At 35.9% G+C, this 26,018-nt stretch overlaps 2 protein-coding genes across 12 annotated transcripts in view; one reads left to right on the top strand and one right to left on the bottom strand.

Annotated features, from left to right (window-relative positions):
* LOC106875851 (N-acetyltransferase ESCO1) overlaps positions 1-5,004 on the top strand; it is a 52,748-nt gene extending 47,744 nt beyond the window's left edge. For all 6 annotated transcript variants that reach the window (XM_014924143.3, XM_014924144.3, XM_014924142.3 and 3 more), the window contains 2 exons: positions 917-1,095; positions 4,496-5,004. In XM_014924143.3, coding sequence (XP_014779629.1) covers positions 917-1,095; positions 4,496-4,631 — 315 coding nt within the window. In that variant the 3' untranslated portion in view covers positions 4,632-5,004. The remainder of the gene's footprint in view (positions 1-916; positions 1,096-4,495) is intronic.
* A 2,100-nt stretch (positions 5,005-7,104) lies between these two features.
* LOC106875849 (galactoside alpha-(1,2)-fucosyltransferase 2) lies at positions 7,105-20,952 on the bottom strand. Of its 6 annotated transcripts, none has more exons than XM_089340234.1 (4): positions 20,721-20,952; positions 13,938-14,041; positions 11,905-12,019; positions 7,105-8,765 (listed from the first exon to the last, which is right to left on the bottom strand). In XM_089340234.1, exons 3-4 carry the CDS (start codon positions 11,978-11,980, stop codon positions 7,813-7,815), a joined length of 1,029 nt encoding a protein of 342 aa, XP_089196360.1. In that variant the 5' UTR covers positions 11,981-12,019; positions 13,938-14,041; positions 20,721-20,952; the 3' UTR covers positions 7,105-7,812. The 6 variants fall into 6 exon arrangements, with proteins under 6 accessions (XP_089196360.1, XP_089196359.1, XP_089196358.1 ...); XM_089340233.1 differs by having other exon boundaries at positions 13,938-13,977; XM_089340232.1 differs by lacking the exon at positions 13,938-14,041 and having other exon boundaries at positions 11,905-13,707.
* Positions 20,953-26,018: the final 5,066 nt, after the last annotated feature.

Raw genomic sequence — 26,018 nt, 5'->3', positions numbered from 1 at the left:
AGAACACTGAGAAATCCTAAATTTCACTCCTAAACTATTATCGTGGTTTTGGGTGTATATTATAACTAGTATTACTAGACATAGTTTTGCTTAATCATTGTACTGAAGTAAACTGGACAATGATAACCTACTGGGAATTATAAAGTGTGTGTGTATGGTGTATGTATATAAGTACACACACACACATATCTGTGTGTGTAATGCATAGTTGTTGGCATTGCTTTGTGGTTAATAAGCTTCCCAACCACATGGTTTTGTGTTCAATCCTACTGTGTATCATCTTGTGCAAGTGTCTTCTACCATAATCCCTGGCTGACCAACACTTTGTGAGTAGATTTGGTAGACGGAAACTGAAAGAAGCCTGTTGTATGTGTGTGTGTGTCTATTGTCTCCTTGCCTCAACATTACAGGATAGCTGTAAATGGATGTCTGTCATGAAAGCAGTGTTCTTTATTTCCACTCTTCCCATAAAGTCGTGTCTAGTCACAGGGAAATATTACCTTACTTGGAAACCGGTACGGCTTGGTGACAGGAAGGGCAACTTGCTATAGAAAATCTGCCTCAACAAAATTTGGTCTCATGCAAGCATGGAAAAGTGGGTGTTGAAATGATGTGTGTGATTCCATCATCGTCTTGACATCATATGATAGTGGTAAACTATCAAAGAGGTGTTTTTCAATTTTCTGTAAAACTTTGTCCAGCCATGGGGAAATATTATCTTGCTTGGAAATAGGTGAGGGTTGGTGACAGGAAGGGCATCCAGCCATAGAAAATCTGCCTCAATAAATTCCATCTGACTTGTGCAAGACGGAAAGGTAGACATGGTCTGAGTGACCATACTGAGGCTGCCTCTTTCTTCAAAATGGTGATGGTAGTAAGAGTAATGAAGTTGGATCTTTTTTCTTTCTGTTGCCAGGGTTTCCGAGTTGTACCAAATAGTCCCAACGAGCAGAGTCAAACCCAGATGAAGCAGGGGCGTCGACCCTGTTGCTGCCGCACTGAGCCAGAAGCCTGTCCCATTGGAATCAGTAAAATCTGGGTGTATGGTCCAAGCCGACGGACTGGTATTGCTAGTAAACTGCTTGACTGTGTACGGTGAGTAATGGAGACATAACCAAAAGGTGGAGATAGAATATTCTTGTTTAAACTAGCCAGATCTGGCCTCTCACACTTACCTTGCAATGTCATACTAAAAATAAGCAATCACATCAAAATCTGTTACTTACTGTAGATGGATAGGTCTTCTACAAATCTTTGTAGGGAAAGATTCTTTACATATTGCAACGTCTCTTTAGTCCTTTAGCATTTAAACCAGCTATATCTGGCCCAAATATTCTACCTGTTGTATGTTCAAACCAGTCAGATCTGGCCTCTCTCACCTACCCTGCAATGTCATTCTAAAAATAATTATGTCATCAAAATCTCAAAGCTTTGAGATAATTCCTGATTAATTTGAGACAATGTGAATAAATAAGCATTTCCTGTTTACCGAATTTCGCTAAGTTCAAGCTGACATGAGGTTATGACAGAAGGTGACTAGCTCAAGTTGCCAAGCAGTGTGATTGAGCCACAGACCTCATGTCTGAACTATTTCACTGTTTGTACACATCCTCCTCAACAAACTGATTGTATTGGGGATATTAGTTATTGATCAAAGCTTTAACAAAATTTGAATCAGCCATAACCAGCCCAAATATTCTACCTGATTTATAAAAAATAAAAGGGTGTGGGGCATCGGTTGTACTGTTGGCAAATTTCTCGAGGTTTTGCAGAATGTCATGTCTTGAGAGCTAACAACTGATGGAGTTATTTTATTCTATGCTTCAACAATTCTGAGCATATTCAAACCAGATTCTGCTTCACACACCTACCCTATAATATCCTAAAACCAAAGTCACATCAAAATCTCAAAGCTATGACATAATGCATGATAATTCAAAACAATGTGAAAAAATAAGCATTACAGTTGATGCATTAATCTGAATGCTAGAGGGATAAACTTACAAGAATCATTATGTTAAATGCTGGACCACAACTGCAGAATCCCAAACCAGCCATATCCAGCCCAAATATTCTTGAATTATGCTCAACGAGCCAAGTCTGCATTCTCATACCTATCCTACAATGTCATTCTAAATATAAACATTCACATGATCAAAATCTCTAAGCTACAAGATAATGTGTGATTAATTTGAAACAGAGTATTACATTTGACTGAAAAATCTGAATGCTAAAGTGCTAATCACAATTGAAATAATATTTGTTTGTGGTTGAAAAAACAAGGACTCATGCATGGCAAGGCTTGTATTATAATAATGCTTTCGAGTTTTGGCACAAGGCCAGCAATTTTGGGGGAAGGGATAGGTTTATTAAATCAACCCTAGTGCTCAACTGGTACTTATTTTATTGACCCCAAAAAGATGAAAGGCAAAGTCGATTTTAGCAAAATTTGAACTCAGAACATAGAGATGGACAAAATGCCATGAAGCATTTTGCCTGGCATGTTAACAATTATGTCAGCTTTTGTATAATAATAATCTTTTTTACTACAGGCCTTAGGGGAGGGGGCTAGTTGATTAGAATGACCCCTGGTACTCAAATGGTACTTATTTCATTGACCTTGAAACTATGAAAAGCAAAGTCATCCTTGGCAGAATTTAAATTCTGAACATAAAGGAGGACAAAATGCTGCAATGACTTTTGTTTGGCAAGCTAACATTTCTGCCTGCTCTCTGCCTTACTAATGTTAGCAATCCCAAAGGTATGAAAAGATAATGTAAATCTACTGTGCAAGCAATTTTGCCAGCCTGCCATCTTAATTGTTCTTTCTAATTTTGATACAAGGCCAACAATTTTAGTGGGTGAGTCAATTACATCAACCCCCAGTACTTCTCTGGGGCTTTATTTTATCGAGCCTGAAAGGACAAAAGGCAAAGTTGAACTTGGTCAAAATGCTGTTAAGCATTTTGCTTGACACGCACAAATAATTCTGCCTGCTTGCTACCTTATAGGCACAAAGACTAAAATTTGGGGGGGGGGGGTCAGTCCATTGCAATAACCTGTGTTCTTTCACTATTTTCATGTATCATCTCTCCTTTCCCCTCATCATCATTTAATGTCTACTTTCCATGCTGGTATGTGTTAGATGGCTTGACTGAAGCTGGTAAACTGTACCAGGTTCCAATCTGATTTGGCTTCCTAATGCCAACCACTCCAAGAGTGTAATGGGTGACTTTTGCCATGACTACAATTTCACAGGTCTTCTCAAACGTGGCATATCGTCAAAGGTCTCTGTCACTTGTCATTGCCTCCTTGAGGCCCAACATTCAAAGATCATGCTTCACCACCTTGTCCCATGTCTCCTTGGGTCTACCCCCTCCACAGTTAGAGATTGGCTGTCCTTGTCCATACACATCACATGACCATACCAATGCAGTCCTCTCTCTTGCATGCCACATCTGATGCTTCTTATGTCCTCCATCAACGTAATTTATTATGTAACAGTTGCAACCTTATATTAAACTTGGCACCAGTTCAAATGTTTGGGGGAATATTTGAACCTGTAAGAAGGCTATTCACTGCAGTTTGTTGTGGAGAAGTATTCTTTCTGTAAAAGGTGTAAAGACACTAAAATTTTAGGTCTTATGCCTATAGAAAGAATTGTTTCCAGTCATACTTCTCTGCATTCTATTCCTGGAGGTAGTCCTAAGGACCTTCCCCATGGGGTTCTGTCAGAAGCAACCATCCAGCTGGATTCCCAAGCATGACCAACTGAAACTGTGGATGGTATAATTCAACCATCTTGTTCTTGATCTCTCCCTAGGTCTCCTGTTGGTTGGCTCAGCTTGAAGAATCTATCTTGTGATCATTTCATGCAACATTCTAATCATATGTCTGTGTTACCGAAACTGACCTGAATGAGTAGTAGTGGCTTGATCTGGAGAGATCAAGTCCCAGTGCCCAACTAGTACTTAACTGACCCCAAAACGGATGAAAGGTCAACCTCAACAGAACTTGAACTCAGAACCTAAAGAGCCAGAAATAGCACTAAACATTTCGTTCGACATGCTAATGAGCCTGCCAACTCACTGCCTTTATTGATTAATAAATAATTACTAATTATTATTAGGAATTAGAAAAAATATCTACTTTTCTAAAAATGTGTAACCAAGCAGTTAAACGGACTCCAGATCTTCCTTAAATTCCCATCTTGACTCAAAAACAACAATTCTGAGTTATACACCCTGTCAAGTAACATTTCTCCTGAGATACTTCAGAGAAATCCCATTTCATGCACTTGTTTGCATAGTCATACTCTGTTGGTCATTCCCCAATATTTAATGACTCTAGGTCTTGAAAACTGAACTGAAGATTGCAAGCTGGTGCATATTGTGTCAGAACCTGCAACTCTAACATCTAATTCAGCCTCTGACTTTCCATCACTCATGAATACAGCCTCAAGATACTCATTGAATTGTTTTCTTTTTTATTTCAGACACTGGTTCCAATATGGCGTGCCTGTGCCAAGAAACCAGCTGGCTTTCTCTGATCCAACTCCTGAGGGGATGTTGTTAGCCACCAAATATACAGGATCAATGTCATTCCTTGTCTATAAATGCAAAACTAATTAAAATCAACAATAAACTGCTACGTTGGAGCTAGGTGTTTTGGACCATTTCTGCAGCACATGGGGTTGCTGCAAATGCTTCTACCAACTGAATACAGAATCTGTCTTTGTAGCATGTATATACTACTACTGCCACCACCGTTCTCTACATGAAGACCTAAGTGGTCATGGTATTTACTTGTATCCTGAGTTTGTTGCTGCCGTATCATCACCTCCTCCCCACCAAATGGTTGTGGACCTGTGCACTCACTGGTTTATTACAATCACCACCAACTGGGCATGAACTGACTTTTCAATCTTTGTTGTAGGACCACAGTTACAGCTTCAAGTTCCTTTCTTTTTTTCTCCTGGTTGTAAAATAAATTTTTTCTTCAATCCTTTTTTGTTGCCACATTTCTTTTGAAATACTCTGCCTTTGTTTCAATTAGTTTGGAAAATACTGAAGAATTTAAAAAAAATAATTTTGTCATTAAGTTCATGTTCAGAACTCCTTGATGTAAGGTTTTAATTTAGGTCATTGTAACCCTTTTGTTAGTGTACTGGTTGTGAAGGGGGATGGGCTACAGACCCACATACATAGGATATGGGCTTTTACATAGTTTTCATCTACCATATCCACTCACAAGGTTTAGTTGGCCCATGGCTATAATAGAAGACACTTGCCCAAGGTGTTCTATGGAATTGAAAAGGAGACCACATGGTTGAGAAGCAATCTTGTTACCCACACAGCTATGCCTGCACCTGTTTGCAGTGCCTAGTGTGTGTGTATGTATATATATATATCATCATTTAACGTCTGCTTACCATGCTAGCATGGGTTGGACGATTTGACTGAGGACTGACAAACCAGATGTCTGCACCAAGCTCCAATCTGATCAGGCAGAGTTTCTACAGCTGGATGCCCTTCCTAACACTAACCACTCCCAGAGTGTAGCGGGTGCTTTTTATGTGCTACCGGCACAAGGGCCAGTCAGGCGGTACTGGCAACGGCCATGCTCAAATAGTGTTTTTTACGTGCCACCTGCACAGGAGTCAGTCCAATGTTTTGTTCACACGCCACCGGCACAAGTGCCAGTAAGACAAAGCTGGAAACGATCGTGCTCAAATGGTGCTTTTTACGTACCACTGGCACGGAAATGAGACCGCTGCTCTGATGGTGCAGTTAACGCTCCACTGGCACAGGTGCCAGTCATTGAATTTGGTTCAGTTTCGATCTCGCCCCAACAGGTCTTTGCAAGCTGAGTTTAGTGTCCAATGAGGGAAGGTTCTACTTATTAAGACTTTGGTTTATATATAAAGAGGGAGAGAGATAAGGAAGCTCAGTGTGGCTAAATGTTTGTCCTACTGCATCCACAAAATTCCAAGTTCAATCCTCCTGTGTGACATCTTGTGCAAATGTCATTTTGTATACCCTTCGGTTGAGTCGAGCCCTGTGTGTGAAATTGATTCAACAGGAACTGTATAGGCCAGTGGTTCTCAACTAGGGTCCACATAATGAAATAGTAAACTGGGCATCCACAATAGTATTTTGAGGCCCCCTGAAAAAGTTTGGCTTTAGATGTGTTGCAAGGAACAGCTCAGTTTCTTTCTATAATATTTTACACAGTTCAACTTACACAAGTCAATGTGTGTAAAGCAAAATAGGAATTTTGAAAAAAAGTTTCTAGAAAACTATTTTTAACATCAAAGAGATCCGTCAATATGGATTGGTTGAGAACCCATGGTGTAGGCCATCAAATGCATTGTACCTCTAATTCAAAAGCACGACTTGTCAATAAGCTTATGTAGTAGAGGCCTTTCAAAAAGCCTGGGATCCAAGGAATTCTTGTTTATGAAAAAGTTGGGAACTACTTTATGAATTAAACCAGCTGTATCAGGCTCAAATATTCTACAATGTCATTCTAAAAATAAACAATTATGCCATTAAAATCTCAAAGCTATGAGATGATGCATGATTAACTGAAAACTGAATGTTGCATTTCATGAAGTAATCTGAATGCTAACAGGTTGAGATTTGGCTGCTATTTCCAGTAACTAGGGTGATAATGTAGAGTCAACCTTTCTACCTCTGTATCTGAGTACATATCTGTTTCAATATATGTTTGATTAACCCCAGGTTTGCTTTGAGTAATGACTACAATCAAATTGTGGTCATCATGATAACCATATTTTGGAATTAAATTGCTGAATGAATTATCTCCCTTGAAAATATTCTATGCTGGAAATAGCAAAATCACATCATAGTATCTTAAAAACAAGCAGATTATGTAATATGGTCTTAGACATGAAACTGGAAAAAACAAGGTTAGAAATAGCGACTAAATCCCACCTGGCTTTAAAAAGAAGGGAAAGGGCAATTGGATAATGTCTCACTGCATCTGCAATAAAAAAAAATCTATGTCAGCATAAGTGGAATGATTGATCCGAGATCAACTGGATCATAGCCGACCTGGAGCTAAATAAAAATAAACGTAAACTTTTTGTAACAATCTTTTTATTGGATTTTATGATTGCCATGTGATGTGGTGTCAATCATTCTTGTCCACAGCAACATGGTAATATATATATATGAGCCAGATTCATGCTGACCCAGTGATTATCTTGTTTCAACAGTGATGAAGTTACACAATGTGTTGCATGGGATGTTTCTGTAATGAATGCCCTCAGTAATAGGAAAAGTATCTGTGAAGTGATGATTGTCATGCTTCACAGGAGAGCGATAGTTAACCTTATAGCACCTGTTTAAAAGTTTGTGGGGGGAAATGTGATGGCAGAATTCTGGTTTAACCACCCCATGACCTCATAACTTTCATTTTTAGAAACTTTTGGCAAATTTGTTTATTATAATTATTATTATTATTATGCAGCAAGCTGGCAGAATCGTTAGCACAATGCTTTGTGGTATTCGTCTTTACGTTACTTGTTTTATTGACCCTGAAAGGATGAAAGGCAAAGTCGATCTTGGCAGAATATGAACTCAGAACGTAAGGATTAATGAAATGCCACTTAGAATTTGTGCTAAGAATTCTGCCAACTCACTGCCTTAATAATAATTATGTTCAATTTGCCAGTTATAATCTATTGGATAGAGTTGTGCTGTGGAGAAAATATGAGCAATACATTGGTAAAAATAACATTTGTAAAAAGACTGGAAAGTCTTGTCCAATGTGAGTGTGCACTGGGGTTCACAACATTGGTTTCCATTTGGGGTAATAATAATCAGTCATTTCTTTGCTGAAGGCCTTGCGCAGTTTTGATCCCCGAGAAGCTGGGTATCTGTAATAAACTACTTCTCCATTGGCTAACCATGCTGACCACCAACCAAAGCTGCCAACCGTCATGATGGTGTGGTTGCAGCTAGCCATCAATGCCATGTCCACTTCTCGTGGCTGGTTCTCGACAAAGTAAACGTTCTTTTTATGCAAGTACCTCTTAGCCCACTCCATGTCATTGGTGCAAACTAAGAAGAGGATTCTGTGATAACGTTCACTAAAGTACTGCATCGCTCTACGGATATAATCCAGTGAAGCTGTATTATAGCCGTAGGTCTTGAAATTGTCTTTTGTTATGTCACCTCGACGGATGTGGATTGCTATGAAAGTAAGAGCTTGATTTCTGACTTGCTTCTGGTGAACCTCAATAGCTTGTTTTAAAATGCTTTCTGCTTTTTCTCTGATTGCAGCTTTAAACTTGAAGATCTGGCGCAGAGCTGGCTCAGCACGATGGAAATATTGCCAAGATTGTAAGTAACCTTGCATCTGGTAGTTCTGGTCAGCAGAAAAATTCATGGTGTCTTTGTTGAAGGCACAGGGTCTGTAATCAGTGCGTGTTTTTAAGAACCAACATGCAACGTGAGGCAGTGTCACTGCTGATATGCTAAACAACTGGTTGAGTTCACACTCGGCATCAATCAGTAGTGTCATGTTTTTACTCTTTGCTATTCCATAAAGAGATGCATACTGAAACATTTGGTTACCGAGGCCACCAACAAATTTTGGGCACAGTACTTTAGTGTCATCTTGTTGCCTGTGCACTAAGTAGTTGATGGTATAGATAACACCAAGGATATCCAGGTAATGGAATATAATCACTCCAAGGAAGAAAACGATGAAGAAAATTAGCAATTTGACACAGAATGCTGGAAAAGACAAGAGAAAATTAAATTTACAGAAGGAAAAAAATATTAGGAAATCAATTTTTCTACTCAAAAATGTTATTTAACTCATTTCTTTTTAACTATCTTTTACTTGTTTCAGTCATGCTGAAGCACTGCCTTGAAGGGTTTCTTTTGACAAACCATGTGAGGAATTCTTTTTTTTTTTTTTATTCGACATTTCCTGTTAGATTTGGGGGTGGAGATATGAAAGCAATATTTAGGACTGACCCAATATATATTTTTATAACTAAATAATACATGTCTTTCTACTGTATCAGTAGAAGTATTTCTTTTTATCTTTTGTTCCAGTCACTGGACTGCAGCCATGCTGGGGCACTACCTTGAAGGGTTTAGTCAAACAAATCAACTCTAGTACTTATTCGATCAGTCTCTTTTGTGGGGGATGTAAACAAACCAACCCCAGTTGTCAAGCAAAGACAAACATGCCTACAAATATATCTAATGACATTAAAAGGAATAGACAGTAGAAGATTACAAATTGCCAGAGATTTAGATAGAGATAAGAGAACTGAAAACCTAGAAAACCCTGGGTTATGCTTAAAGACCATAAACCTAACTTTCTGAATGACCCCTCAGATAATTTTGTCCATCTAAATTAGATATAGGGATTATTTAGTAAGAAGATCATTGATAGAGTATTACCCACCCTTAAGTCTAAAATTAAATTAGCCCTCTGATTGGATACCCAAGAGGTAATTGGATGGTTTAAGCATCTAGAAATTAACAAAACCAGTAAATTCTTACAACTAGACATAGATAGTTACTATGCCACTGTTACCCTGATCATCCTCAATAAAACTCTGATTTATAGTATAAAAAATTCAGATATGTCCCAACACAAAATAGATATAATACTTGCAGTACAAGCCACTTTAGTAGATTCTGATGGTAGATTAGAGAATACTTTTGATATTGCGATGGCATCATCCAACTCTGCATAAGTCACATATCCTTTCTTTAATCCAGTCTTCCTTTCCGGAAGTCGCAGGATGTCTATAAAGAGATGACGCTCTATTTTTCCTGGACAAAAAATACAACTACTAAGACATAAGAGACAATTCTTTAGACTATTTAAGAACTTAGGACTCAACATGACTACAGAGAAAAATTACCGTAGTGTTACCTTCTGTCTTGATACTGGATTATATGAACCCTTTCATAAACCAAATGATCATATTAAGTATATAAATGTAGCATCCACCCTCAATAATATCTAGGTTATCTGCTAATAAAGAAATGTTTGCATCATATGCACCCTATTACAATAGCGCTGGTTACTGAGAGAAAATTCAATATATACAAGACAGAGATATATACAGGGTGTCCACAAAAACACTCCCTGATTTCACGGTGTTATATTTAAACCAATTCAAATATATTGATAAACATGTTGTGAATCGATTCTCTAACAACAATTATTTCCTTTTTTTTTTTTTTTTCAGGTGATAAGGCATCTTTGACCTGAAAACCACAGGGGTGCAAGGAAATCTAAAAATGGCCGCCACCCCACAGCAACACAGCTGGTATCAGGCAACGTGCTTTCAGATTCAAGTATCATGACTCCACTTATACCAAAGTCAATGGTACAAGGATTTTAGTCAGAAAGGGTGTATCTGTGATCAAAGAAAGGGACATTCTGGCTGACCATCAGTCTCAGAGGAAATGATTGATCGAGTTACAAGAAAATTCATGCACAGAGCCAAAGAGTCAATACGAAGAGCTAGCCAAGAGTTACACCCCACCAAAAGCACAGTTTGTAAGATCCTACATAAGCACCTAAGCTGCAATTAATCCAAAAACTCCACCCGAAAGTTAATGGAACATGATTTGAATTTTGTGAGAATATCCAGCAATTAATGGAGGATAATGATAACCTGCTGTCAAAAATCATTTTCAGTGATGGGGTGACATTTTACTTGAACAGCAAAGTCAATAGGCATAACATGTGGATATGGGGGCTTGAAAATCTGCACACTACCCAGGAAATTGAGTGAGATTCACCAAAATTTAATGTTTTGCACCGTATCAGAGAGGGCAGTGTATGGTCCCTTTCTTCTTTGAAGGAGGAACTGCTGTTACTGGTCAAAGTTACCTGGAGATGCTGACCAATTGGATGTTTCCACAACTAACTGCTGAGGGTGATAACTACCTTTTCCAGCAAGATTGTGCTCCACCGCACTGGCATATCGCTGCCAAACAGATGGATTGGTCATGCTGGACAAGATGATCAGGTGTTCTGCAAGCAGCCTGCGAGGTCACTGGATCTGTTTGTGACTTTTTTTTTTTTTAGGGGTACCACTGCTACCTGTAACCTTGGAAAGGTGAAAATTTCGATCACTGTAGCAGTTCGCATAACTCCAAATATGCTGCAGAGCATCTGGACTGGACTGGACTGGACTATTGCATTGATGTTTGCTGAGCAACCAGAGGGACGCATATTGAGTGCCTTTAATGCTACCCTATACCACATGAATCTGAATGAAATCTTGCATCTGAAGCTACTTATTGTGAAAGATTATTACAATAAAGTTATATGTTATACCTGTTTGAAATCAGGGAGTATTTTTGTGGACACCCTGTACAACTCTGCCAATTCCTCCACTAATAATACACATTAAACATCAACACAATGTTACAGTAAACAAACACTCAAAAAAGAATTAACCAAGGCAATAAACTACAAACCAAAACTCAGACACACAACACAATCATACTACTGCTCGTAACAATAAATTGTCTCAACCCTGTGCAACACACCAGAACAAATAAGCCAACAAATATAAAAATCATGATGTACACTGGTACAACCCAATCCAAGGTTTACATGTTTCAATGAAGACAGTTATGATATTTTTGGCTGCTTTAGACAGATGTTTCCCCAAATCAAATAAATACCATGCTATTTTTAATAGACACACAGTATCATATGTTAACTATGAATTTAGAGCACCATATGCACTGCATTAATAATAGTAAAATGAACCAACTGTTGAATAACCCACCTACTGGAACTATGACTTATGACGAGCGAACTACTTCTGGCTCAACAAATAGAAAAGACAATCATATACATTAAAATGTCAAGAAAGGAAATACTAACCAGAATGAAAAACACCCACTGCAGCCACATCATGATAGAAGCAATAACAGTGATAGAGCCAACATGGTAACAGCATCAGAAAATGAAGTCAGCACTGCTACAAATGCAACTAAATCTAAAAAATACTCATGCAGAGAAAAAACAAAATGCTTGTTAATGAACCTCTCTACGTGCAAGAATCTTGTATATAAATGTACTGTACACACGGGGGTGGGGGACTGTATGTTTACATTGGGATAACAGCTGATTCATTCAAGAAAGTCAACAAAAGGCATTCAACTGACTGATTTTGTGGTGATTTAAGGAGGATAAAATTAAATATGATATAACTTCGTCCATAGTAAAGCAGCAACAACTGTATAATATCCATTCCAGTAGATGTAGACTCAGCTCTGAAGAATCCCTGTCTACTTTGTGGACCAATAAGAAGATCATTAATAAGATTCCTGAAAGACTGTCAAGATGCTTACAAATGAGCTTTCAACAATGCAGTGGCGATGAATTTGAGTAATCTTTAAGCAAATTGATAATCATAATTTACTTTAAGGCATGCATGAATTAACTGCAACCTCACCTTTTTCATAAAGACAAAGCATCTGTTTAATTTGCTGTGTGAGCATGTGTGTGTGTGTGTGTGCATGCTTATATCTTCATGTAAGTTTGTATGAGTAAGTGTACATATGCCATAGAACCTAAGTGAGGTTATATATATACATATAAATAGATGTGTGTATTTTTCCATTGTTTACAATTAACACGTTAAGAATAAACAGTTACCAGGGCAGGAAAAAATCACACAAGTAATGAGGGCGTAACACCCTGTTTGTAAAGGTAGAAACTCCGGGTTGATGTGAAATATTTTGTATAATATATATAAATAAATAAATGGAGTTAAACGCAGGTGTTATTCAAATTCTTTTACTTCTGACACATGTTTCAAAGACAACATTGGTATTATTCCAAAGGAATAAAATAGTGTAAAACAATTTAATCTCATCAGGGAAAGAAAGAAATAAACCAAACTCATCAACAAGACATTTTAACAGAATGTGATGGATGTGTATAATGATGAACGGAACGCTATTAAGTTTTTTTAAAAACCATTAGAGGATATAACATCAAAAGTAGCCTATAGAAAGAGGAGGGGTAAAGGAAAGAAATAAGCAGAAAACTAATAAATGAGAAATATAGAGCGATATGTGAATTAAATAAAAGCTTAAAGGCTTGGAAAAAGATATATCTAGTGGAAGTCAAATGTAAGAAGAAAATCAATGTTCAAATTATATATAACTAGCAGTATAACCCGACGTTGTCCGGGTGTGACTTATTACGCCATCTACGATAAGTCTTGCTAGGTGAAAATCAACTAAAAAAGAAAAACTTACAACGAAAAAAACCCTTATGATGTAAATATGTTCGTAATTCAAAAGACGATGAAATGAAAAGGGCAAGTTTGAAGGCTGTTTTGCGTAACATTATTAATTGTACGTAAATTTCATCCGTCTAATTGGCTATACAAATGATATGTGCAAAACAACTTTTTGCACTGCCCTGATTATACATAGCAGGGTAATCCTTTTTCGCAGGAGCTAGGACGGCAATTTCTGATGAAGCAATTGCTGGCGATCTGTTGCTACACATTTTTGCCAGAATTCTAACAGATTGAGCAGAAGATGTTGATGCACCATTTTGCATTATGTTCAAAGTAGCTTCTGGAATGTGGTGAATTGCTGCAGTCTGTTGCTGTCATTTTAAACCGGTTGCTTTCTTTCTCCAGCAAGCTCTCTTCTTTGGAGGCATAATCTATGTATATATTAAACAGAACAACAAAATTTATAATAGATGGCAGGGTCGGTAGTTTTCACATTTCGGTAATTTTGCAGATTAACATCCGCACAAATTACTTAACCCTAACACTAACCCTGACCCTAAAATTGTAACCGTAACACTAAGCCTAACCCGGTAATCTTCAAGTTTAGGGAGTTAAAAAAAGAAAACAAAAAATATTCAAGGGAAATAACTGAACGACTTACCAGTATTGTCCGTACTACTCTGAAATGTGTTTTCTTTTAGCTGTTTATAAATAAATCACACACGTGTTTTTTTGTTGTTTTTTTTACACACGGATTTTTTTTTTCTAAAACAGCATGCGACAGAAGGAGAGAAATGATAATGAAATTCAACAGATATTAGATATTTATTCAAGGGTCAGCATGCAGTTCTAGAAATTAACTTACTCAACATTATAAACGTCAGAAATGGCAGCCAAAAAATAAACGAATGTTTTTTTCTTTTGGGGTTGAATTCCGCCATAAAAATTCATGTAGATAAGATGAAAATAAGGTAATCTTCAAGTTTAGGGAGGTAAAAAAAAGTAAATAAAAATATTCCGGTCTTCCACGAGGCATTTTCGACCTCTCAGTTAACTTCAATCAAATCACGTGTGTGATTTATTTTTATTTACTTTTTTTTTTATCCCTAAATTTGAAGACTACTCCCTAACACCCTAGTGAAAATCGTGCGGGTGTTAATCTGAAAAATTACCCACATTTGTAATGAAGTTCAGTGATTTTGCAATGTGTTGTCCTGTCGGTCAAACTAAAGCGTGAATGTTCTGAGACGCCTTACGGGAGTCAAGAAACAAAAGGAAAATAGTGTAATAAATGCTTTTAAAAAGAAAAAAAGGATTTTATCCCTTATATGTATACTGTTCAGTATCTATGCGTTGAATAAAATATATCTTTCTACTTGTACTACCATACATTTCAGCGCTTCGAAAAACAAACTTGTTTGTTTACATACAGCGTAACTAAAACAAAAGTTTAATCTATGACATTGTATGCATAAGAGAAAGTTATCGTTCTTAAACGTTCATAAGAGAAAGTAGGAGTTGAAAGGATTTGTAAAGGTCGTAGGAAGAGGAAATTTAGGTTTTATTAGAGGGGGGAAATGTTATTTTGCGCAGTTTAATGGATTTTATTGGTAACTGTGATTGATTTTGACGGAAAAAAATGATGCAGTTACCTAGGTTATGGTATTTAGAATATTAATTCCGATTGTTTCATTCAAGAAATTTGGAATTGTGTAAATGTATGAATTGGATACACATACACACACTCACAAACTCAGCTATATATATATAGATGGTAGATATCACTTATATGAACTAAAGGTATGTTTCTGCCAATGTTTACATCGATAAGCACGCTCTATAACCATATTTACAAGGGGATTCTTAGAAAAAAGAATAGAAAATAGTTCAGAATTACAGAGTTGGCAGAATTCTTTTCCTTTATGATATGGGAATGAAATGGAGAGAATCAATCAATCTAAATTAAATTGTTTATTATGGTCTTTTAGATACCAAATTAACTGTTGCGTTTATTACTATCCCTAAATGTAGAGAAATGATTAGAAATTCTTTTCGATAACTGAGAAGAAGAACCACCTATATAAAAAAAAGACATTGGTACCTGAAGTAATTTTACACTGGTATATATTGTTTTTAATATTAGAATTACTAGACATAAACTTAATTCTGTTGGAATTGACTTCAGAGACAATAAGCTTGTTATTAATATTTCAACCATATGCCATAAATGGCCTTTCTGTAAAAGTTTTTCTCTGACAGCAGTTTAATATTTTCCAGATGCCTTTAGCTAGGCCGAAACAATGTCTTCACCACTTGACCCTTTCTAACCTCTTCTACATCACCAAAATCTAGAATAGAGATAACAAGACCACCAACTAAATCTATTGTTCTCAATAATACATCTATCCTTCTGGATTGTTATAAAAGCGAGGAAACCCCAAGAAAAATTTAGTTTAGTACCAGTCGGTGACGACTCAATGAGAACGAAGTCTGGCTGACCAGCTAGAACCTTGGCTAGAAAGAAAAATGAAGTTTACTGCCAGCAGCTATGAGACACAACGTCCCACACTCTACAACTTTCACTAGCTAAGTTCCTTTTCTCAGTAACATTACCCCATCTTTAGCTGTTTACTACTACAAGAACGTGTACACACATATACAGGCCGAAATTAACTTTCTTTACCTTGCATGCTTTACGAACTGTGTTATACTATTACAGTAACCTACCCGTCGTGGTATGGCATTTATTAAAGTAACGGTAAATAAATATTTCTTTTCCACTTCGATCACTGTTCATCATATAACCTATTACAATCGGTAACTACACAAAATTATCATCGCTACAACTAAAAACCTTTATCGTTACAATTGGTGACCCTCCGACTCTAACAAACAACCATTACAATTGGTCCTCCGACTCTAACATAAAACCGTTACAAATGGTAACCTCCGACTCTAACATTCAACCGTTACATATTATTACACTAACCGACCCGTCGTGATATGGCATTTATTAAAGTAACGGTAAATAAAAATTTCGGTGGACATTGGAATTAGACACTGAGGGAAAATGGCTGTAACTTTTTTATTTTTTAATTTTGATGATTTTCGTTTTCGATAATGTGTTCTATATGTCACGGTCATGCGATTCCTCCTAAAAGAAATTTGGACCACCCCTCCCCTCCCCCCCACACGGGGGGGGGGGGTCATTTTTGACATTGTGTTCTACATGTTCAGGTCGTACGAATAGCCTTTTCGCAACTTAGATGTGAAAATGAACGGCTTACATTTATATTGAAACAGAAAAAGGATCATATATGGAGTCCCCACCACGAAACTTGATATGCTAGAAATAACAGCTAAACGCGGACAATCCAAATCTTGCATTGGTCCAGATGGACTATATGTAAATAAATATGAAGGAAAAAATGTGCTTTGGCAAACGGGGTTAGGGTTAGGGTAAACCAAAATTTTTTTAGAAAATAAAAAAATAAAAAAGTTACAGCCATTTTCCCTCAGTGTCTAATTCCAATGTCCACCAAAATTTCTTTACAACTTCAATCACTGTTCATCGTTCATCTTATAACCGTTACAATTGGTAACAACACAAAATTATTATCGTACAACTGGTGACACATCGACAACACAAACAAAACCTCACCGTTACAATTGGTAACCCCCGACATTAACATTTACCGTTACATATATATAGTAATGTTTATATGCCAACATAACATGGCAGTCCTGTTACTGTTTTAGCCCCAGGAAAAATTCTTTATACACATAGACATATAATAAATATACATAGTACATGTGTATGTGTGTATATATATATTGATTTGCATCGATTTTGAGCTCTATCTTTTAAGAGACACATAGTTATGCCGCTGGGGGATAAAACCCTGTAGTTATGCCGACACACACACACACACACATATATATATATATATATATATATATATATATATATATATATATATATATATATATATATATATATATACAAAAACTCACCTGTGAGCTTTTTGCTAAGACTGTTAACACATACTATATATTTTGTAAAATTTTGTTTTATAAAAGTATATATTTAATATATATATATATATATATATTTAGCAAGGTGAGACACACATAAGAAGGAAGGAAACAAAGGACCACTGATGAGGTCACAGAAGTGTGACGAAAGAACTCTGGCCGAAATAAGATTAAGATTAATGTAATATAAAGCTGAAGCAAATTAACACCAAATATACAGTGCGTGTGTTTTTATTGGCTAAACTGGCAATATGACCATCCCCAAAGTTTTAGGGAAAAGAACCAAGGTTCATGAACTTATTTTAATTGAGATTTTACCTGTAATTTTGGATCTTATCCCTAATATTATATATATATATATATACATAATACATGTGTATATATATATATATATATATATATATATTAGTTTTAGGGAAATAAAAATTTTTGGTAAAAAGCGTGAAATTCGCAGTTCAACTTTCTGAGTAAATGCAAGATTTGGATTGTCCGCGTTTAGCTGTTATTTCTAGCATATCAAGTTTCCCTCAGTGTCTAATCCCAATGTGCACCTTTTTTTAAAATTTATTTACGTTGTTTAGAAAATAAAAATTATTTTGTTCACAAAATTTAATTAAAAGAAAAGAAATGTATGAAGTTAACAAAAATAGATAGTGTGTTATTTTTATTCCTTCTACCTATCTACGTTGTTTAGAAAAGAAAAAAGTAATTTTAAAAAAATTATTTACTTTGTTTAAAAGAAATTATTTACTAATTTGCATACGCGCGCACGCGCACACATGTATTCATTTGCGCGCGCGCCCGTGCGCACTTTTCGTAGGATCGACCACTCACGACTAGCTAGCGCGGACGCGCGACTGCGCGTTCGGGTCCGCTCTGCTTGAGTAGTACCTTTTAATTGATTTTTCTGTGTACATATACGCATTATCATTTATAATTTCACTCTTACCCTTGTTCCGACTCTTATCAATATTATTTTTTAAAAATATATAAATATGCATTTACGTATGATTTTTGGATGTATGGATATTTTTGTGTAAAAATGTATTTATTAAAACATAGGTTTGTTTATATGTTCAAATTTGAATGTAGTTGTGAATAAGTATGGGAGCATATTTGTGTAGATGTATTTTTTATCTTTATTTTTATTTTTTTAAAAATATAAGTAAACGTTTAGATGTTTATGTATGTGTAAATATAAATGTGTGTATATGATTGCGTATACAAGTTTATGTGAATGTGCCTGTCCACATGTGTATCCATGTGTATATACACACACACACACACATATATATATATACATATATATATATATATATTTGATCCTTTATATTGAACACTCAATATTTCATCTACATTCAATACTTTCTTTCATGGTGCCATCCATTTTTATTTTATTTTATTTTATATTGTATATTATATATTGTATATTCCATATTCTATACCCCACATTAGTTCTGCAGGAATATAAATAAAACATAAAAAACAGACAGTGTTGGAACTCTTTTAAGCAAAATAATATATTCCTCTATACACAATCATACAAAAAAACCCACCTTTTTTGTATTTATTTTTACTCGCATATATATATATATATATATATATATATATATATATATATATATACATGTGTGTGTATATATATATGTGTGTGTCTGTGTATGTATCTGTATGTGTGTGTATGTGTATGTATGCATGTGTATATGTGTGTGTATGTACATGTATTTGTGTGTATGTGTGTATGTATATATATATATATATGTATAAGAATATATATATATATATATATATATGTATGTATGTATGTGTATGTGTATATATATATATATATATGTATATGGGTATATAGGTGTGTGGATGAGTGTATCGGTATGTATGTATGTATACATGTATACCTGTGTGTGGGGGTGTATGTATGTTTGTAAGTATATATATATATATATATATATATACCGGAGTAAGCACATGAAATGTGCAACAAGGTGGAAAAAAGAGTACTCAAATACCAGAGGTAGAGTAATATGCTTTATTTAAAAGCAGCAGAAATATAACAAAAAAACCGTTACTCTGAGTTTCACGTTCCCGTTCATCGGACAGTTTTGTTAGAAAAACTGTCCGATGAACGGGAACGTGAAACTCAGAGTAACGGTTTTTTTGTTATATTTCTGCTGCTTTTAAATAAAGTATATATATATATATATATATATATATATATATATATATATATATATATATATATATATATATATATGTGTGTGTGTGTGTATATGTGTACAAATCTACGTCTATGTAAGTATGTATAATTGTGTATGTATTTGTATAAAACCATATATATATATATACGTTATTAAGTTCTGTATGTAAGTGCATATTTCTATATGTATGTGTGTGTATGTATTTATGTATGTATATGTGTATGTGTGTTTATGTATGTATATGTATGTGCACATGTGTGTATGTGTATATATGTGTATGTGTGTGTACAAAAAATATATATGTATGTATATGTATGTGTGTGTATATGTATATGTATGCATACACACACACACATATATGGATATGTGGATGTATGTATGTGGGTGTGTGTATGTATGTATATATAAAACACTTGAGTTATTTTTCTTTTATATATACACATGTATATATGTATATATATATGTATATATGTATATGTATTTGTATGTATGTATGTATGTGCATGCGTGTGTTTGCGTATGTATTCATGTATGTATATGTATATGCGAATCTGTTTATTTGATTAGGTAATAGGCGTAGATGTATAGCTATGTGTATGTGCATGAATATATTTCTATTTATACATGTGTGTATATGTAGATGGATACATATGTGTATATGGGGACACGCACACATTTGTATATGCGTGGGTACGTATGTCCGATGAACGGGAACGTGAAACTCAGAGTAACGTTTTTTTTGTTATATTTCTGCTGCTTTTAAATAAAGTATATATATATATATATATATATATATATATATATATATATATATATATATATGTATATATATATATATATATATATATATATATGTATATATATATATATATATAAGCAATGTTAATTCTCTAAATGAAGTATTAACAGTAACTGTACGATAAAGTGTAGTATATTGCCACTTAAGCGTGGCTGACCCCTAGGGGTGGATATATATATACATACATAATACATGTGTATGTGTGTGTGTATATATATATATATATATATATATATATATATATATATATATACACACATGTGTATGTATACACACGCATATATACATACATACATATATATATATATATATATATATATATATATATATATATATATATATATATATAATGAACATGCGCGGGTATATATGTGTGCGTATAATTATATCTGTATACAAGCAGAAGAGATCTTACCGAAGCGATGCATTTTGCCAGTTCGTATTAAAAACCTTTTTCCAGAGGAGATTTCTCTAACAAACCAAATTGATCTTCGGGTCATGATTACCCTCAACAATCTACAAATCATTTCTCAACATTTTGAAAATAAAATTCCACAAAACGGAAGCTGCGTACTGCCATCCCACAAGTTAAAAGCTCTCTCAACCAATTCCTCTCTCTTTATTATCTGTAAACATTTTACGTGTCTATATCTCTCACTCTCTCTCTCTCTCTCTCTATATATATATATAAGCGCACGCGCAACTTATTTCACACATTCATGTCCTCTCCCTTCTCCCTCTGTTTCAGTCTTTCTGTCTGTTTATTGTTCTTCTGTCCATTTCAATCTTTCTCTCCTCTTCTGTATTACTCGTTTTCTTTTCCTTTCTATCTAGGATAACTATTCTCCTTCCTCTACGCAGACTACTACATCTTCGTCACCACCACCCTCCCACCATCATCTGCTTATCTCTGTCTTTCTCTATTCCTCTGCTTACTGCTGTTCTCTATCAACGCCAGGAAGTCAATGTCTACCACCTCTACAATCACCATCATTATCGACTTAACATTTCGCTCTCAGTATGCTAGGGGGTATCAAAAAGAAACCAGAATTTTGCATTAGTTTATTCATTTAGTTTTATATGTTTACAGGGTAGAGACGGACTATATGTAATCTGAACCTTTCCCCACTTATTTATTAATTTTTTTTTTAGGCTATGGAGATTCCGATTCTGAAAAAAAATTGTTTGAAAAATTTCAATTCTCCCCCCCCCCCCCCACCAAGCAGTGTTAGGGTTAGGGTTTGAGTTAGGGTTAGGTCTACCCTGTGGATCTATATAAAAACCTGGGGGGGGGGGGGGGTGGAATCGAAATTTTGAAATTGAGATTTTTGAAATTTTTTTTTCAGAATCGGAATCTCCATAGCCTAAAACGTGGGATTCCGTAAAAAAAAAAAAAAAATAAGTGGGGAAAGGTTCAGATTACATATAGTCCATCTGGACCCTCGGAGCTTAGATTCGAAACCAAATCTAAGGATTCTCGCTCGTCTGATTCACCACTGACCAAATAGGCGCGAAAGAAATTTCATTGTCTGACCTCAGTCATGTCAGTTGAAGTTCAAATGGACAGGAGTTGACCTATTGAGACACAATTTCTCCTGTGGTATGTCTGTCCTTCTATAAATACAGTGATAAAGTGACAGACAGTCAAGTCAGGGACGGAGAGAGACGCGCACGAGATAGAAGGCCAATATTCAACATGAACGACCGGTATGAATGACCAACATGTTCATTTCTACCCTATCATATCCACAGATGTATCCTGTTGATTTCTTTGCCTGCTCAAAATAGTTGGCAACAAATTTATGTTGAGAAAATTTGTGTATACCACAAGCAAATGCATGTGTCGTTTAAATAAATTATTTAAACTACAGACTGATGTTATTCCATTGTTTACTTTGAAGGCATCCACATGCCTATTGCATCTGTTACCCCAACATCTTCTGATACACCTTTTCACTACACATTGGTCCAGGCACGTTTTCCATGATTCGAAACAGTCCTAGAACTCTTGCGAAGTGAAACCTTTTAATGCCTCCATCGTTTTTTGTAGCACCAGCTTTTGTCAACAGTGATGACTTCGGAAAAAAGGTTCAGATTAACTTCCAACTGTCCTTTCAGTTCCCGACACGCATTCAGTAGTGACCTCTTTTGATTTTCCGTGAGCAAGTGAGGCACAAAGTTTGCTACAACTCTTTTCATTCGTAGTTCCTCGCTCAAAATTCGTTGGCAGGAGCTCCAAGACACACCAGTCATATCAACAAGTTCGTCAGTGATGGTCCTCCATGATCAGTTTGTGGAGAACGACCGTGCGAACCAAAGGAGAATGGCGATGAACGGAAGAGGCTCCTTTTAGTGTGTTGCACGGTCGACACAAAAACATAATATATGACATGCGAGGGCTCACATGTGTAATGCGAGGAAATGCCAGTAAGGAAAGAGAGAGACAACCGTTAGATATATAAAGAGTAAGTTTTATTAGGGTAGTCAACTGTGTGTCTGTGTGCGCGCGCATGCGGCAATATAAGTAATACAATGCATAAGACAGGCCTTCTTGTACAAGAGTATGTATACAATAAATGTGTGCATATGTGAATGAGAAATACAGAACATGGAATGAGAGTCTGTAACACAGTAGATAAGCGTCCTGAACAAAGATAAGAAGTACCAGTTCATAGAAGAGTTACACATTAGGTAGAATGTTCGTATGCAAGAAGTTGTGGGCGAATAGCAGAGCTGGTGTCACATGCTGTGTGTGAAGTTGAGCGTCGATACTGAGCTGGCCACTTGGTACAGAAGGCTCTCGCAGGTTGTTCTGACTGTTATCGTCATGGTGGAAACAATCCACACAGTATTGAGAAGGAACCGAGGTTACTGTTGTTGGTGTGTACTCTGGTGGTGGTGTTGGCGCTGGCGACGGGACTGTAGTAGACAGTAGATCGGTGGTGTTGACGTTGTCGCTGGAAACTGGCTGGAGCTGTGTTCTGTGAGATGGTCTACGACTAGACCTGAAAAGGTTTGAAGTCGCGACAAACTGGCGTGGATAAAAGGCTTATTTATAGATAAAAAAGGGCTCACCAGAAAAGGCAGAAAGACTCTCTCACGTGACCTTAACAGAAGGCCACGATTGGTTGATATGCACCCTGGCGCAAAACAGAAGCTAGATGGTATGCAGCTCCCACCTCAGGACCATCGAAGCTAGATGTTAGCCGCTACGTTATCATTTGTAAATAGATACCCGAGAGAGAAGGTTCCGCTACAAGTTCATGAATTTTCATGATGTCTTCATTCATTCCGGAGGTCAATGGTCACCCTGAACGAGGTTGGTCTTCAAGTGAGAAGTGACCATTCCTAAAGCTTGGAAACCACTTGTAAACTTGTGTTTTTCTCATTGCAGCGTCCTTGTAAGCTGTTTGAAGCATGGCAACTGTTTCAGCCACCGTTTTCCCCAGCAGAAAACAGAATTTCACAGAAGTGCGTTGTTTCATTTCTGCCATCGCAAAAATCAACGAACAGAGGAAAGGCACAGCAAAGCAAAGAGGCACCATGTGGAAGTAGGACTATATTCGATGACACTGGTCGACATACTGATGCCTGAGGGTCGCATCAAGTGGCTTCAAATTGTTCCATCGTCAGACACTATCGCGTCTGGGATGCCAAATCTCACAAACAGCTTGTGTAAAAAAATTTGTCACAGTTGAGGAGGTTGGTTTTTTACACTTACAAATTTCTGGCCATTTAGAGAAACTATCAACTACCTCTAAGAAGTAAGAACCATTTAAAGGACCAGCAAAATTAATGTGTAGTCTTGACCACAGAACATCTACTTTTGGCCAAGGTTCACTTTTTATCATTGGTAATTTTTCTGCGCATGGTATGTTCCGTTTTTGGTTTAATACTGGTGTTGCACTTGGTTTTATTGCAATTTTGGCCTTTGTTTTCGTGCAACAGCCCAGTTCCTTTGAGAAAACATTTGGAAATGTTTTGTTTCAATTCCTCAGCCACATTTGAACCTTCAACTGAACTGATAAAAATCACTTATGGGCATATTCCACAATTTGAACAATTCTATCTACACTGTGCCAAATAGATTAACTGAATTTTTTAGTACATATATTTTTGACATTTTCATTTGGTCATAAAATTCTACATTACACAAATTCACTGACAAAACACAATCTTTTGCCTGGAACACCATGTGAGCTTTTTGTAGATTTAATTAATTTTGGTTTACCGATATATTTCCAAGTTTTTTCATAGTATCTAACTGTATTTTTAATCTATTTTTAATTTTCACATTTACAAATTTCTTCTTGGTTATATTACTATTTTATTTTGATGACATCTTGTTTATTCTTTTTTCTTTGTTCCAACGTTTTGTTATCTTTGTTTTAGAGTGTGCTTTTACATGTCCAATTTTTACACAATGGAAACATTTCGCTTTCTTAAATGGGCAGTTTTTTCTCAGGTGTTGACCTCCACATGCAAATCATGGGTTTATTTCTTGATTTTTGTTGTTTGTACTGTTTTTTAGTGCATACTTGCTCTCTATTTTACACTTGTTTTACTTGGGAGCAATCTTTATGTTCAATTTTCTCTGTGTCATGTCTTAAATTTACTATTCTTTCCCACTCTTCTGACATTTGTTGTAAGCTTACAGCTTGGTTTTGTTCCAGCTTAGTGAGAATTCTTGTTCTAACTGCTGTCTTTCTCTGCAGTTAGTCCCTGAGTTAATATCAGGTACTTGAACATATCTGGCATTAATTTGTCCAGCTTGAACTTTTCACATTCCCTGTTAACGCTACCAGCATATGTGATGTAGTCCTCCTCGTTGTTCTTTTCTAGATTCAAACATTTCCAACATGAATTGAACAACGAGCTTTTCTTACTAAAAATTTTACACAATATTTCTATGGTATCTTTAAAGTTTATGTCACTAGGTTTTTCAGAAGTACATAATTGCTGTAATGCTCATGTTCTCCTACTGCCAGTTTTCTTATGATTAAACACATTTTCATATCGTCACCCCAATCTTTGCACGCTTTATTGGAGATTTGTTCTTATCTTCTATGGTAAGCCTCAAAGGTAACTCCTTCCTCTGGTTCGTACTTAAAAAACTCTGTTATTGAGTTCGCAACATAATCTGGCAAGAACATTTTTTTCAGCATTTCCTGACAACTGACTATTCATTAATTGTAACATTTGTTACTGTAATAGTAATTGTTGTTGTTTCTGCTGTTGTTCTTGCAGTTGCAGCTGCCACTGTTATTGTTCTTTCAGTTGTTGTTGTTCTTGCAATTGTAGCTGCTTCTGTTATTTTTCTTTCAGTTGCTGTTGTTGCTGTTTTTGCAACTCAAGCAAACTGGCTAACAAATTTTCCATAATTTTATGATTTTTTTATACCGTAAAATTTGCACAAAAAGCTTTTGTGCATTTTGTAACTCCTTGTGAGTTTATTAATTCCTTGTGAGTTTGCTAATTTCTCATTGCCACTGTTGCAATCCTTAAATGTTAGATTGTTATAACACCCACTTTGGCATAGCAATATAGTTGTTAGACCAGTAAAGACCATGACTGTCTAAGACCTTCTACTTTGTACTCTCTCTTACGCTGACCAACGTCACCTTATTTATAGTGAATAGCATATACCACTTATCACATGGGAGGGGTGTACCATTATTACTATTATCCCCACAACAAAAACAATAGATGAGAT

This window comes from Octopus bimaculoides, chromosome 23, assembly GCF_046866305.1.
Source record: "Octopus bimaculoides isolate indiv1 chromosome 23, ASM4686630v1, whole genome shotgun sequence".
In the NCBI taxonomy this organism is placed as follows: domain Eukaryota; kingdom Metazoa; phylum Mollusca; class Cephalopoda; order Octopoda; family Octopodidae; genus Octopus; species Octopus bimaculoides.
The sequence above is the reverse complement of the archived record's forward strand: the minus strand, read 5'-3'. Positions and strand labels throughout refer to the sequence as shown.